Source organism: Mytilus trossulus, chromosome 4 (genome assembly GCF_036588685.1).
Source record: "Mytilus trossulus isolate FHL-02 chromosome 4, PNRI_Mtr1.1.1.hap1, whole genome shotgun sequence".
NCBI classification, from domain to species: Eukaryota; Metazoa; Mollusca; class Bivalvia; order Mytilida; family Mytilidae; genus Mytilus; species Mytilus trossulus.
Genome location: NC_086376.1, coordinates 21,417,840 through 21,434,632, shown reverse-complemented (window position 1 = coordinate 21,434,632; position 16,793 = coordinate 21,417,840). Strand labels below are relative to the sequence as shown.

The following is a 16,793-nucleotide window of genomic DNA, read 5'->3' as shown; positions in this document are numbered from 1 at the left end:
ATTGCTACAGTACTTCAGATTTGTTCACCATTCATTGTAAAGCGTCATAAGGCATTGCTACAGTACTTCAGATTTGTTCACCATTCATTGTAAAGCGTCATAAGGCATTGCTACAGTACTTCAGATTTGTTCACCATTCATTGTAAAGCGTCATAAGGCATTGCTACAGTACTTCAGATTTGTTCACCATTCATTGTAAAGCGTCATAAGGCATTGCTACAGTACTTCAGATTTGTTCACCATTCATTGTAAAGCGTCATAAGGCATTGCTACAGTACTTCAGATTTGTTCACCATTCATTGTAAAGCGTCATAAGGCATTGCTACAGTACTTCAGATTTGTTCACCATTAATTGTAAAGCATCATAAGACTGTGTTTCAGTACTTCAGATTTGTTCACCATTAATTGTAAAGCATCATAAGACTGTGTTGCTGTTTGAACTTTAAAATGCAGGACATTGTATTACAAATTCATCAGGATTAATTTTTGATTTCTTGTGATGTTGTGATATTTTTAAATAACTGCATGCCAGCTTTTTGTTCATTGCAGCATAAATTTGCATGTATTCATCGAGTAAAAAGAGCAATTGGTTGTTGAAGAGCAACCAAATAAATGTTGATTTTATGCATTTTTTTTTTGTATATAATTATTATGTGATTTTATGGATTATGAAAAAATAATTGATGTCATTTTTATCAGAACATTTTCAATCCATATATAGCTTTTTGCTTGGGCTCGTAGAAGATGAGAGATTATTCCTAGCCTTTTAGACCTAATATGCTTTGATATACAACATTTAAAATATAATTTATACTTATTACAAGATATCAACTATTTAAAATATTCAGGATTATTTGAGCTTATAACAATTGTAACTGAAAAAAATACTAATAGATTTTAAAAGCCAAACAAAATGGTTGTTCAGTATGAGGACTCAGACCCTGATATTCTGCATAGAATCTGTCAGATATACAAGAAGTAAAAATTAAACTTTCAAGTAACTGATAAAAAGAAATGTAATTTAAACTTTCAGGTAAGAAAGGTGACAAAGGGAAACCTAAAGGAAGGAGTTCTGCCAAGAGTCGTGGTGCTGCCACCCCAGTTCCTACCCAAGAGGAGGTTAAGAAAGTAGGAGATGGCACTGGATCAGATACAAGAAGTATCACTAGTGATAGTGATAGTGAACTTAATCATGAGGGTATTATCCCAGTCACCAAACAGGCTATCATTGGTAAGGATAAAATTGAGAATGGAAAGAGACGAGGATAACTGCTTGTAAACCTTGAAAACTAACTTCCAAATACCTGCTCTTATAGATCATTTTGCATTTTTCAGAAGAAAATTCTTTTAAAACTAAAATATTGAATATACAATGCTGATAACTGTCTTTTGGTTTGTATAGTACACACTTTTTAACTTTTTACACAGCTAAATGAGTACTAAGGTCTTTAGATTAACTTCAAAACTGCCTGTGTATTTGCCTTCACCTTTGATTGAACTTTTTATACCCCTTGTTCAAAAAGGGTATACTGTTTTTCCTCTGTCTGTAAATCCGTCAGTCTGTCTGTCCCATAAATGTTTTAGTCACATTTTTCTAAGGATCTACAATACAATAATTTCTGAAATTTGGTTTCAGGGTTTATACAAGTCAGCTATACTGTGTGATGTGTTTTATGATTCATCACTCAACAACTTCCTGTTTACTGAACACTTACATATTTTTACACTTTTAAAATTATTCACTTGTGGCGGGAGGTATCTTAGTGAGAAGGAGCTCACAGTTTCACTTGTTTTCATAAATATGCATCTTGTTTAAAATGTTTCAGGTGTTTTACCAGCTAACACAGCTTTGACCGTCAATGACCTTGAGGATATTAGACAGATAGATAGTTTGATAAGGACACACATCTTACTAGCCGAGTTAGCTGGCCATGACTCTCCATGTTATAAAGATTACCTTCTGATGGCTCAGACATACATACTTAGATTGTTACAGGTAAGATTTACCTGAACATACCTGACTGACTGGTTAAGCTTGGCAAGACTCTACATGTATATAATTTAATTTTGGATGTAACACGTCTTCTGATTGGCTGACGTTATTTTGTTATGAGCCCATAGACATAATTTAGTCATGTGACCGTGATGTCGTCAACGTTTTTTCATGGTTTTCTACAGTTTAAAATGGAATTTAGAATTAAATTATAAGAAATGACTGTAATATTTTTTCTGTCTATTCAAAATAACATAAAAAATTTGGTGCACACTGCTAAATAACCCACTATGTGCGTTATTAAGTGTGCACCAAATGTTTTACAGTATTTCTTCATAGACAGAAAAAAGATTACAGTCATTCCTTAAATAGATTATGACCACTCAGACATACATATAATAATAAGAAGATGTTGTACGATTGCCATTGAGACAACTTTTCCCCAAAAGTTCAAATGAAGTGAATGTAAGCATTTATAGGCCACCATACAGCCTTCCACAATGAGAAAAACAAGTACCATGTATAGTCAACTATTAACTCCATGATATTAAAAATGTGATCCACTTATGGCCTTATTTATAACTAAAAACATCTCCAAAAATGAAAGTTGGCAGACATGAACCAAATACAACCACTTACTACATCCATACATTGGAGTAGGTATGATAGACCAAAAGAAAGAAGAAGACCAATCAGGACAGTAGTTCTGTGTTTTCATTGTCACAAAGGTGAGCTGAGAGGTTTTGCAATAGTAATATTTGTTTAATCTATTAAATATTATCTGTAGGTGACAGTCAGTCAGACAGGTCCTGTGATCAAAGAAATAGCCAAGAATCCTCCTGCCCAGGATCCCAAAGCTATGTCAGCTAAAGGCAAGAAAGGAGGTAAAGAGAAAGAGGCAGCTCCACCAAAGGAGAAACCTAAGAGGAAGGGACCTCTGGATATTTTACCATCAACAGTAGAGGAATGGTCTATATATGATATACCAGAAGAAGTGAGTGATACATATAAAACTGTTCTCTCTATTATTTATAGATTATCGTTGATCATCTCAACGAGATTGATTTTCTCGCTTGAGCCGAAATGGCAAAAGCCAGAAAGTAAAGGCAATCAAGTTGAGACAACCAATGATAATCTGTTTATCGCTATTTTACCTATGACGAAGTTGCCAATTTCATGTCAATTTCGTTAGCACCGCCACACGCCTGTTTAGTTTCTAGCAATAATTTTCCATCTCATGCGAGGAGCATGATTGAAAAATTATCACTAAAAAAAAAATGAAAGGAAAAATGCTCAAAATAGCGATAAAAGGCAATACATAGCAACTGTTCGACACAAACATTTGAAATATCCTGGAAACATCCACTGCTATTGTTTATTGATTTTGCCAATGGCTCAGCCTGTCAACCATGGACTTACAAGCATAATGTATTAAATCAGTTGTAGCATTTCATTTCATATTGCATCAGTATAGTGTTTTTATTGCAATTTTAAAAACCTATGGTCACTATAAAGTTTACAACTTAGATAAGATACTAATACATTAGTGTAAGCTCAAAAATCTATCATTTACACAAGATATTTTTCCTTATACATGTTGATAACTTTTAGATGTGTGCTGCTTAACAAAATTTGCAGGTGCATATTAAAAAGCTGTAAATGGAAGTTTTTTTTACAAATTAGATTGAGTAAGGAAATGTGAAATGTGTCAAAGCGACAACAACCCAACCATAAAGTTTCAATTTTTCTGAAATTTAACATTTCAACAAAACAGTATTAAGAATTAGATGGAATATTTATACAGAGCATGACTTTACCCCAAAAAAAAGATGATACCTCAGATAAAACCAGTGAAATGCAGTTAAAATTACTACAAATTTGTCGTGATATAATGCTGAAAAATTCTTACATGTACAAAAGATCAGTTATAGATCAGTTATTAAATATGTTATTTATTTAGGTAATGGAAGCATTTAATCATGATTTAATGAAGACCTCAGGAATAAATAATACTACTATTGTCAAACCTGTAAGTATAATACAAAAAAGGTAAAACAATTCACTATGATGAACAATAAATCTAAAAGAAATATGCAACCAACTCTATATATAATATATTGGTTTATATTTATCAGTATTTTTATTTAAGACCCAAGAAAAATGTGAGGATTGTTATAAATTAGTTAACTTACAGTTTCATGAAGTGTGACATATCTTTATATTTCAATATTACTGATAATTATTGAATCTTTCAAAGAAAAACCAATGTCCTCTAATATTTGTGAATTTATACAAGTTTTGACCCTGTTCATGAGTTTATATTTTTTTTTTTTTTACAGATGTTGACAATGTACTACCTTGATCAGTTGTTAGTGAGACTCCGAGGGATAGGCTACAACCACCTGACTTTCCCAATCTTAGTGACATGTGATATCCTATCCAGAAATCTCTTAAAGAATAATCCACTCTATGTGTTGGTCCACTCAAGGTAAGGCTATAACCACCTGACTTTCCCAATCTTAGTGACATGTGATATCCTATCCAGAAATCTCTTAAAGAATAATCCACTCTATGTGTTGGTCCACTCAAGGTAAGGCTATAACCACCTGACTTTCTCAATCTTAGTCACATGTGATATTCTGTCCAGAAATCTCTTAAAGAATAATCCACTCTATGTATTGGTTCACTCAAGGTAAGGCTATAACCACCTGACTTTCCCAATCTTAGTCACATGTGATATTCTGTCCAGAAATCTCTTAAAGAATAATCCACTCTATGTGTTGGTCCACTCAAGGTAAGGCTATAACCACCTGACTTTCCCAATCTTAGTCACATGTGATATTCTATCCAGAAATCTCTTAAAGAATAATCCACTCTATGTATTGGTTCACTCAAGGTAAGGCTATAACCACCTGACTTTCCCAATCTTAGTCACATGTGATATCCTATCCAGAAATCTCTTAAAGAATAATCCACTCTATGTGTTGGTCCACTCAAGGTAAGGCTATAACCACCTGACTTTCCCAATCTTAGTCACATGTGATATTCTATCCAGAAATCTCTTAAAGAATGATCCACTCTATGTGTTGGTCCACTGAAGGTAAGGCTATAACCACCTGACTTTCCCAATCTTAGTCACATGTGATATTCTATCCAGAAATCTCTTAAAGAATAATCCACTCTATGTATTGGTTCACTCAAGGTAAGGCTATAACCACCTGACTTTCCCAATCTTAGTCACATGTGATATCCTATCCAGAAATCTCTTAAAGAATAATCCACTCTATGTGTTGGTCCACTGAAGGTAAGGCTATAACCACCTGACTTTCCCAATCTTAGTCACATGTGATATCCTATCCAGAAATCTCTTAAAGAATAATCCACTCTATGTGTTGGTCCACTGAAGGTAAGGCTATAACCACCTGACTTTCCCAATCTTAGTCACATGTGATATCCTATCCAGAAATCTCTTAAAGAATAATCCACTCTATGTGTTGGTCCACTGAAGGTAAGGCTATAACCACCTGACTTTCCCAATCTTAGTCACATGTGATATTCTATCCAGAAATCTCTTAAAGAATAATCCACTCTATGTATTGGTTCACTCAAGGTAAGGCTACAACCACCTGACTTTCCCAATCTTAGTCACATGTGATATCCTATCCAGAAATCTCTTAAAGAATAATCCACTCTATGTGTTGGTCCACTCAAGGTAAGGCTATAACCACCTGACTTTCCCAATCTTAGTCACATGTGATATCCTATCCAGAAATCTCTTAAAGAATAATCCACTCTATGTGTTGGTCCACTGAAGGTAAGGCTATAACCACCTGACTTTCCCAATCTTAGTCACATGTGATATCCTATCCAGAAATCTCTTAAAGAATAATCCACTCTATGTGTTGGTCCACTCAAGGTATGGACGTGATCACCTGCAATTTAGAACTCATTTACAAACAAATTGATACAATAATCAAGAGTTCCAAATGTAGTTTGAACCATTCCTTTTCAGTTATCAAGCTTTACATGTGATGTTGAATTTGTGGAATTTTTTTTTTTTAATTTGATAAAGAATTTTATATGCTTATTCACAAAGTATATTGCCGTCTGTCTTTCTAAATTTTCTTATTTACATGACATCTCAAGTTTACCATAACTAAAAATGTTCTCATTGACATGTTGGAGGTTTATGATTATTTAAGGTTCAAAAGTTTCAATTCCACAATTCTCTTGTTCCTTCGCAAAACACTATTTTGTAGTAACTAAGCAGAGTAAAGCTTTTTAAATTAAATTAATTTGTGTTTGACTGTTTCCAGGGCCAGTGAGATCTGTTTAGAACTGAATCTTAAGAATGGTTATAGTTTCCATGAGAAGTTAGCAGGACCTGTATTACTGAATGAAGATGATCAAGCTCTGTAAGTTATTTGGAAAATAAGAATGAACAAATATTTGGTTATAATTTCAGTTAAAAGTTATACTGGTTGATTTCAGGCTTAAAAGAAATGTTGATCAAGTTTAACCTACTTGTATAGAGTAGAATGTGTAGAAAAAAAAACCCTTAAAAATGATTTCCATAGAAGATTATTTTTGCCTAATAATACCAACAAAAGTTAAAAAATGTTCATATATGTACAAAATATGCAGAATTTGATGGAATGGCTGTTGAATAGTAAAGAATTCAGTAACTACTGTGGATTTATTATTATTAAAATTTTGTTGACTTTGTGGGTATAGGTGAACAGCAAATGAGAAGGTGCAGTAAGGGCTGGTTTTGGCCTAAATTTTTAAGAAAATTAAATGTATGCTGCCTTGACTAAAACACCACGAAAATAAATAAATGAATGCACAGTATAAGAATGTCAAAAAATTCTAATATCATTTTACTAAAGATAACCCTGCTTATTTATAGATCAAGAGATGAAATAGCTTTATGGAAAGAGAAACAGATACAGGTAGCAAGGGAGGAAATGAGAGTGAAAGAATCGTTAGCTAGATTGAAAGAAGAGGCACAGAATCAGAAGAAGACACCTCAGCCTAGAACTGCTCCATCAAGTGCTGCCGTTAGTAAGGTAAAAAAGTTTACAGCCAGTTTTACACCAGGTTGGCCCACAGTTTATGTTCTAAGAACATAGACAATCACATGTTTCAAATTTTATAAAACGGTTATGTTAGGGTGGGGGTTATCTCTCACAAACATGTTTAACACTGCCGCATTCACTATGTGCCTATCCCATGGTCAATTGAATTGTTTCATATTCTTCATATTAGGACCTATTATAGCCAACTATATGGTATGGGTTTTCTTTTTGTTGAAGGCTGTACAGTTGTCTATAATTACTTACATCCACTTCATTTGAACTTTGGTTGGCAGTTGTCTCATTGGCAATCATACCACATTTCCTTATTTTTATATAGGTTCAGTTTTGCCTATTAGTTTCAGGGAGCCAAGAGTTGTAACAAGAGCTCCCAGAAGGACTGAAATTCTGTTAGTTCAAATTTATATAATTTGTGAAGGGGTTTCCTAATTGTTTTATTTGGAAGACCATTAGTAAATCCTTACAAAGATTTACCACTATCATGCATTGTATACCTCAGATAATTTTTATATGAAGTATTATGTATGTATTAAAATATATGTATTTCAGGTTGAAGACCAAGTGATTGAATCCCATCTTGGCAAGGTATTGAGTATCATTACTTACAGAGAGGTGTGGACAGACACTGCAGAACTACTTATTAGACAGGTAACTATAAAATACTAGTACATTTGTAATAGGAATTTTTTTATTTTATTGATCTTTTTTGTTATCAAAAATAGTTGTTTTTGTAGGAATAATGCAATTTGTTTTAAGAAATTTGAAGGAACAGGGATATCTCTTAATGAGAATATGTCTAATAAATTGTTATGCTTTGATATAAAAAAAATATTTAATGACCATATATAAACTATCAACACAGAGATAGACCAAAATTCACTTTTAAATAATTTTTGAAGCAGCTGGTCAGGAAACAGTATGTCTAAGTTTGACTCCTAATGCTTTTATGGTTAGTTAGACAAAATCGCACATTTCAAATCTTCATGATGTGGAATTTTGATTAACTAGTAAAATATGTATTATTTTTCAGAAGAAAAAATGAAAAGTTACATTTATTTTTATGAACTCTGGTCAATATATGATGTTACTGCCCACACTGATGAATATGGAAACATGTGATAAAATCCTAAACAACACCTGTTTAATTCTTGTTAATGTTTTTTTTGCATTTGCTATACGGTTCCATAATAATGATATTGTTATATGTTTTTTCAGTGTAATTACCAAGCGGCCAGAGAATATCTAAATGAAGCCTTCAACGCTGCTTTGGTAGGTTTTGTATTAGTTCGTGAAATTTTAAAAACAAATATCATGCATTTCAATGGATTTTAGTTTTTTTTAAAAGCTTTCTAAGTATTTCTTTTCAAAAATATATTTAGTCATATTTTTCCCAAAGTTTGTGATTCTTTTGTCTGTAAAATGAAATTCTTTGTTTTTTTTTTTTAATTTCCTGATGATTCTTGTTCTTCAACATTTAGCTGCGGAACCATAGCTCTTAGGTCCTTATGAAATTTTTGACTATTTGCAGACATTTAAGGGGGAAAAAGGAATTTAAATTTGCATCAGTAAATAGACTTGTGTATAGTAAAAATAAGATTTAAAGTATTTTTGGTAGTCAAGTAAAAAACAAGAAGATTAACCATGAACAATTCTTGCATGAACCAATGATCTATGGAGACACTTGTGAAGTACAATTTATTTATGTATAATGGTAATAAACTTTTTTTTTTAACCTTGACAGGCCTTTGAAGATAAAGTGCTACAGGCTAGAATCTTATATTTCCTTGGAAAACTTTCATTGGCAGAATCTCAGCATGGACAGGCATTTAACTTTTGCCAGCAAGCTCAGGTTTGTAAACAAGTGTTTCACAAGTTCCTATTATGTAAATTTGCTCAGTAAAAGTAATTTGTTGTTCTGATTATAAAACACACAAAGTATTGGAACAAAACACAAAAGAAGAAATATATGATTACCTCTAAAGATGGTTTTCTCAAAGAGCCCTCCATGTCCTCCATGTATGATGAAACAGCCTTATACAATGTAATTTCATGAGCAGTACCTTACTATGTCTTTTTGTAAGCTATATGGCTCATGTTCAGCTTATTTTTGTATATTTTACGCCATCTAAATCACTAAAACAATGATGTGATAGGTTTTAAAACAACACAGTGTGAAATCTTTCAGATGTTATTTTATGATGTGCAGTAAGAAAAAGTACATATATTGAACACTGACTGTTTACATTTCTACAGGCAATTCACCATGGAGATGAAATGTTTTGGTATGAGACAACTATGCTGATGGTTGATGCTACTCTTCATGATTATGAAAGCAGAAATTGTAAAAGAATTGTAAGTTTATCTTGTAAATAAAATACCGCCATTACTTTGATTAATCTTTGTCGTTATAAAATCTGTTTGAACCATATGTTGGTGAATTGATCTTATGATGCACTTTAAACTTCTCAAAAGATCTTGAAAAATTATACAACATCTGAAGGCTTTAACAGACAATGACTTTTGAAGACAGAGTGGACTGTATCTAATTATTTTTCAAGACATGACATGATCAAATAAATCTTTCTAAGAATAATATTTAAATTTTACAAAACACAATCCTATTATTCATAAAAAAAATTATAGGAAAAAGTAAAATAATGAACAATTGAGTTTTCATTTGTAATATATAATTTTAGGCTCGTGGAGTTTTGATTCATGGTTTAAATGAGTTCATGAGAATATGTGATGAGAGACCAAACAGAAATAGTGTTTCAGCTTTTATTGTTGCTATGATGGAGGCCAAGTAAGACTTCTAGAAAATATATTTCATTTAAAGAAAATTAATTCATTTAATATGACTAGATGTAAGATAACTATAGTCAAGATTGGTATGTCATATGGATCTTATGTTATCAAATGTTTGTTTGACTTCTAAAATTTTCTGTTTTAAGCGTACTGGGAATGTATATTGCATATTCAGAAATTAAGATGCACACATTTATTATTGCCATTGTTGGACAATGAACAAATTCCAAGTTAAAGTATAAAATAAAATTGAGAATGGAAATGGGGAATGTGTCAGAGAGACAACAACCCAACCGTAGAAAAACACAACAGCAGAAGGTCACCAACAGGTCTTCAATGTAGCAAGAAATTCCCGCACCCGGAGGCGTCCTTCAGCAAGTCCCTAAACAAATATATACTAGTTCAGTGATAATGATCACCATACTAATTTCCAAATTGTACACAAGAAACTAAAATTAAAATGATATTTCAGGAACCACTGCATACAAAAAATATTATCCAATATATAAATTGTGAGGTTTTTTTTAGCAAGATTTTCTGATTTGATACTGTTTTTCAGGAAAGATTAAATGAATAAAATATTGATAATGATAAATGTTTCAATACTTAATTAATATAACTAGATTTTACTTGTAGTAACAAAATTGTTTCATTTGTAGACTAGCAGAGATTCAGACTGACATAATATTTGAGGATGAAGAACAAGACCTAAATGATCCAAAAGTCATGAAGGCTGTATTAAAAGCATGTGAGGTAGGTTGTCTCTCAATTATAGTTCTTCACAATATATTTTCATTATTGCTGCAATTAATTTTCCCAGAGCTATGACCCTTGAATTTATCTCACAGTGAAAATGGATTCAGAAAGGAAACATTTGTATACTTTTGAAATGGAGATTATTTTTTTAGTATTAAATTCCCATATGATAGATGACTTATTTAACTTAAAAACTTTTTCTCTATTTGCAATAATTTTATGTTCCAGAAATTTGAGTCTGCCTCTGAGAAACTAATCATGATGAAGTTCAGACGAGAAGTGTTACCTATAATGAAGAAGCATGCTGGAGTTCTACAGAAACTTGCTAGAAAAGCTATAGAGAAAGAAATCTGTCATACTTATTATTTACAGGTAAGAAAAACAAAACATATTTAGATTGTTTGTACTGAGGCAAAGTTTGTTTCATTGCATTTTTTTTTTTGGAAATTGCATTTATTTAAAGTTTTTGATACAAAACAATGTATATTCAGGAATTCCTACTCTCTGTAAAAAGAACTGTCATGAGAATTTTATAAATTTCCATTTAAACATAGAATCTTGACCCATCTTATTTTTATCTTCATTTATGTTTGATTTAATTCCAGGGAGTTATGGTGCTAAAAGAGGCAGTCTGCATTGCTGAGGAGGCTTATCAAGATGTTCTGACACTTCTCTCCTTGCAAGAGGTATGTTTGTTACAGGGTTATGAACTTTTGTTAGTCGTTTAGAATTTAATTGAGATTTGAAAATGATATATTTTCTTGTAAGACTTTTCCAAAAATTACGTTTTGATCAATTGAAAATCTGATGATAAAAAATTCATTCAATTCAGACATGATTTTAAAAATTTGGTGAAAGGCATCTGATTTGAGTTTTGAGTCAATATAAGTCATGCATTTTTTGTTATAGCAATGATTCAAACTAAAGCAATGACATTAGAAATTTTCATCAATTTCGAAATAATTTTAATATTACAATTGAATTATGGGTTACACAAAAACAATGGTCACATTGAAGTGATCTGAGGAGTTAATAAATATATTCTTCAATTGTAGGTTAGAAATTTGAGTTTACCTATACAGAGAGAGTTAGCTGACATTAAAATATGTTGTGGTGAGATGATGTTAGAAATGTTCCAGGTCCATTCTAAAGAAATGAGAAATATACAACTACAGGACATGAGGAAGGGATCAGTTATGATGGTAAGGCATTGAATATGAGGCAGGCATTACATGTACTTGTGAAAGGGGACGAAGTCCGTATCAATTACATATTTATGTCCCATTTATGGGCATTATATTTTCTGGTCTGTGCATCCATTCTGCGTCTGTCCGTTCATCAATTCGTCCCACTCCAGGTTTAATTTTTTGGTCAAGGTAGTTTTTGATGAAGTTGAAGTCCAATCAACTTGAAACATAGTTAACATGTTCCTTATGATATAATCATTCTAACTTTGATGCCAAATTAGAAATTTTATCCCATTTTTATGAACATAAAAAATGATAGTGCGAATGGTTCATCACTGTACTTGGGACACATTCTTGTTTTAATTCTTGGTTGTGGTGTTATTTTAGTCATTATGTTGTTTTCAATGTAAACAAAGAGACCAGTTAAAGTTTTTGTTTTTTTCATATCAAAGAATAATTAAAATAAAATTGTTATTGTGCTCATTCCTATATATTACTTGACTGATAAATATATATTATACTCAAAGTCTAATGACAAATGAGACCAGAAAAAAAGAAAGCAATTTCAGCACAAATGTGGGAAAATAAAAAAGTTAATGATTTTGTGTTCATTAGTACATTGGAATATATATGTGATATGAGTGCCAATGAGACAACTCTTCATCCAACTGTTTATATCTCAGATTTAAATGTAGTTGACAATCTTCTAAGTTGCAAATATGTATGACAGATTGATATATAATATTTATTTGTTGCTTTCAGATGGTAGAAGATTTCATCAGAACCACACCACATTATACTCATATGGAGAAAGAATGGGTTGATATGACCAAGTAAGTGTATTTTATGTAATGTAGATAGTTTTCCAGTTTATTTTCATGCTATGAAGATTGATTGTCACTTTTAACATCTAGTTAAAATATTATGTTTTAATAAGACACAAGATACAGATCATTGATTTTTTTTTAAATGCATATATTTTAGACTTATATCAAAATTTAAAGGGAGATGAGATAACACAGAATGATTATGACACCAAGTTTAAAACAAGTCTGTTTATCATAGTACCATTTTATAGTATACCATCATTGATAATATTTAATTAGAAAATTAATATGATCTTATTAAAAAAAAATCTTTTTTTTTTCTTTAGGGTATTGGGAGAAGATGCAATTCTGAAGTTTGAAGATGCTCATAATTTAGGAATATCTGTACCTAGAATCAGAGCAAAGGTAGGTAACTCCTCATCATAATGTTGATGGGTAAATCTACAATTGGCCACAGACCACAATTAATTCCTCTATCAGTTCTATATAACCTTTTGCATCATTTAAAAAAATGGCACCATGCACTTTTGTCAAATTTTGTGTGTGTGTAATGTATAGTCCTAGTCCAAATATATATCCAAAATTCAGAAAGATTGAAGCAATCACTTTTACAAATACACATCCATACCCCTATTGACAAGTCAAGAGATGTTCCGAAAACTGTAAATATTACCTTTTTGCACATGACCTAATCACTCATTCCATATCAAAATCAGTTAAAATACATCATTCAAAAATTTATTTCACCTCTCTTCTTTCATTTCCACTCAAAAAAAATTAAGAAATGAGGGAGGAAAGGAAAGAAAAAAAATAAGGAAAAATACACTCTATTTAAAAGGAACTATATTCGTGGACAACGAAAAGCGGGGTCATTAATTGTGGTCTTGGGCCAATTGCTGAAAAAGGGCTGTACATTTTTCTTGGCCATATCGAAACAAAGTGCTAATAGGCTAATATAGGGTTATTTAAAAAGTATATAGGATGTGTGTGTGTGCTGAAAACATGTAATTGAAAAACTAATCTAGATTTAATTATTAACAAATATATTATGATGTGCCACAATGGTGAACACATGGCCCAGATATCCTGACTTGGTACTGGCAAAAAATGGAGGGGGTGGGGAGGGTTGAACCAGATTTTCATGCACACTAACATCCCCATTTTACTATCTAAATCTTACAAGCTAAAGGAATGTACATATTTATAAATGGGGTATTTTTGTCAGGCCAAGAAGGCTCCAAAATTAAAGTTTTTATGACATGACAAATATTTAAATGGTATCTGATTGATATGTTAGAGACTGAAAACAACAAAAAAACAACTTTAATAATTCTGCTTAAAATTTTGTTTTGTTTAAGTTTTGAAATTTAATCTGTCAAGTAAGGCCACACTTAAAAATATTTTGGTTTGCCCAAACCCTACCTAAAGGTTGAGTCAGTGGGTAGGTAGGTAGGCATTTTTTTTATTTTTTTTTTTCAAAATAAGAAATTGAAGTATCAGATGTTTATTAATCTTCATGCCAATTTGATTAAAAAAAACTTCTTCAAATCAGGACAATAAAAGAATTTGAGTAGGCAGCTTTTTTCTGGGTAGGTAGCGTTTGGGCAAACAAACTTATTATTTATTATGGCCTAAGATTAAGTTTATGACTGGCAAATGACTTGTTAAAGCTCTTGATTCCTGTGCGATCTCATAAAGTTTAGGGTGCTTTTGAGGCTCTATGTTTGCTGGATTAGGCCATTATGGCTTACTGATATTTAACATATGTAAACACAATTTTTGCCAGACCAAAAAACTTTAAATGTTAATAAATGTTGTTTTCTTCAGGCCTTGTGTTGTCTTGGCCAGACCATGAGAGCTTATTCTACATTTATCAGTCCAGATCCACCAACACAGTGGTTAGTCCATGAAATGGTAAGTCTTACATTGATTGATTGATTGTTGGTTGTTTAACGTCCAGTGGCAAATATTACATGCATATTCAGGATGAGAACAAGTTCACAATAAATACAATAGGTAGGCTGATACAATAGAGGCCATCTGGGATGATGGTCGGGGAAATTTGGACTGCTACTGGAAAATGAGGGTATATAGGATAGGGACAGAAATTTAGCCTTGCAACAGGCCACCTACCGACCCCTCAAAGAGTTGTTGCAAGGGTTCTTAATGTGCAAAGAGCATGGCACTCTCTCTACACGAGGCATCGGATTTAACATCCCCCTTTTGACCGGACGTGACTGCGAACTTGATCCCGCACAGCCAAACAGATGCCCCACTTTGACAGTAAGTCTTACAAATCATGTTCTGTTCAATAGTCTCAGAAACAAAGTTTGTTTTATTTTTGTAGGTATGTTGGCTTAAAAAAAAAAAAGCATGGATAATTTCTTAAAAATGCATGAAAAGTATTTCATATCCCATTGTTTTATGGTATACCACAGGGTGACAGAAAATCAATAATCAGCTGATTGCATTTTATAGCTATCGACATCAAAGGACTAATTAATAAAGGTGTTGATTGTATTATATGACAAAACGATATGGTTAATTGGCGTCCATCACATTTCACATAAATGATTAATTAACCATTCTGCAACTCAATGTTTGAAGCAAAATTTCTCTCCTTCTTTTAATGATGGTCCAGAAAAGAAAACTGTTGTTTTGACAACATATGTTCTAAAGCAAGAAAGGTCTCTGATTTAAAACTTTGTCATTTAACTTTGATATACTGTAAATTCAGAAATTATTGCGAGGTTTTTGTTATTGGGAAAAATGCGACAGAGTTGTAAACACAATAATTTAAACTGGCATTTTGAAAAGTTTTATATAAATTAAGCAGGATTTTTCTCAAAATCATAATAATTAAAATCGCATTTAAGTCAAAAATTCAAAAAATTGCAATAACCAATGAATGCAATAATTTCTGAATTTACAGTAGATAATTGATTTGAGTGGGTACTTTAAATTTCGTTTCAGTAACACACGTGTTTCAAGCATATATAGTTTTTACTTATTTAGGCCAGGATTTTTTAATTTGTTGGTTTACGGATCCGCCGACCTGATTTTGCCGATTTCCAAAATAAAAATAAAATCGAATTTTCAGGCTTTTTTTTATTCTCGCCGACCCTAACAAATGCATTATCCCTGAAAAATAATTAAAATATCCTTTTTATGAAATGAAATGCATTAATCTGCAACAGAAGTGATGAAACTTTCAGTTTACGTTTCTAAAAATAGACAAATCATTTATTGATGACCTTGATATGTCGTTTGCGCAAATAATTTTGCGGAACGAAACCTGTGTTTAAAACCAATTACACAATAAGTTCGTTTCCCTTCTTTGTCACCAGTCCGTAAGATGCATGTTCTCATATAAATAGACTTGTCCAAATGTGGACAGGTGGAAGTTCAAGACATCAAGTTAAAATACTGAATTTTAACAAATCATTTGATATTTTCTTGTTTTATAGATAATAAAAATATATCGTCCATTTGGATAAAAAACGGGAATGCATGACAACAGATTATTTAACCTGATATTCTCGTTTTTCCAGTGGACGAGTCTATTACGTTTTTGACACGTGTGTTTAAACTTATTTTCGTACGACGTTTTTACTTTTTTTTCTTTATCAGTTTTCGTGCTTATTATTTTTCACCAAGTTTTGATTAAAAGCTAAGTCAAATAACTGACGTGAATCTGATTTTCTTGTTTGTGAAATGACGATTTAATTTCGTCTTTGTCAGTGTACCCCCCTTTTTTACGGGAAATTATTAGACAATGTCATGCGATGTTTACAGCTGAGCAATAATATTTCATCAAACTAAAATTTAAGAACGATGAAAAAATAGTATGACAAACATATTATTAGAAAGGTGAAATATATTTTTATTTTGCATATCAGTTTTCTGTCTTGAAAGATCTTTGTTTTCTTTTTTTTTCCGACCGACCAACCCGACTTTTTCATGGAGAAAATCCGTAAACCAACAAATTGAAAAACCGTGGCCTTACAATGGTCTAGAAAAGAAAACTGTTGTTATGAAGAAATCTATTCTAAAGGTTGGGAACAAACCCTAGAATAAGAGTAGCACTTCAATGTAATGACTACATCTTACATGCGGGATCAGTTTCAAT

The 16,793-nt window shown here is 32.0% G+C and overlaps 1 protein-coding gene across 1 annotated transcript in view; it reads left to right on the top strand.

Annotated features, from left to right (window-relative positions):
* Positions 1 to 16,793, top strand: part of LOC134714882 (cilia- and flagella-associated protein 46-like) — a 77,735-nt gene that overhangs the window by 44,042 nt on the left and 16,900 nt on the right. The window contains exons 36-54 of the mRNA XM_063576540.1: positions 1,034 to 1,231; positions 1,827 to 1,996; positions 2,781 to 2,987; positions 3,954 to 4,022; positions 4,333 to 4,481; positions 6,310 to 6,408; positions 6,903 to 7,062; positions 7,639 to 7,737; positions 8,305 to 8,358; positions 8,831 to 8,938; positions 9,343 to 9,441; positions 9,786 to 9,892; positions 10,554 to 10,647; positions 10,879 to 11,022; positions 11,256 to 11,336; positions 11,706 to 11,852; positions 12,600 to 12,670; positions 12,991 to 13,069; positions 14,492 to 14,578. Coding sequence (XP_063432610.1) covers positions 1,034 to 1,231; positions 1,827 to 1,996; positions 2,781 to 2,987; positions 3,954 to 4,022; positions 4,333 to 4,481; positions 6,310 to 6,408; positions 6,903 to 7,062; positions 7,639 to 7,737; positions 8,305 to 8,358; positions 8,831 to 8,938; positions 9,343 to 9,441; positions 9,786 to 9,892; positions 10,554 to 10,647; positions 10,879 to 11,022; positions 11,256 to 11,336; positions 11,706 to 11,852; positions 12,600 to 12,670; positions 12,991 to 13,069; positions 14,492 to 14,578 — 2,222 coding nt within the window. The remainder of the gene's footprint in view (positions 1 to 1,033; positions 1,232 to 1,826; positions 1,997 to 2,780; positions 2,988 to 3,953; positions 4,023 to 4,332; positions 4,482 to 6,309; positions 6,409 to 6,902; positions 7,063 to 7,638; positions 7,738 to 8,304; positions 8,359 to 8,830; positions 8,939 to 9,342; positions 9,442 to 9,785; positions 9,893 to 10,553; positions 10,648 to 10,878; positions 11,023 to 11,255; positions 11,337 to 11,705; positions 11,853 to 12,599; positions 12,671 to 12,990; positions 13,070 to 14,491; positions 14,579 to 16,793) is intronic.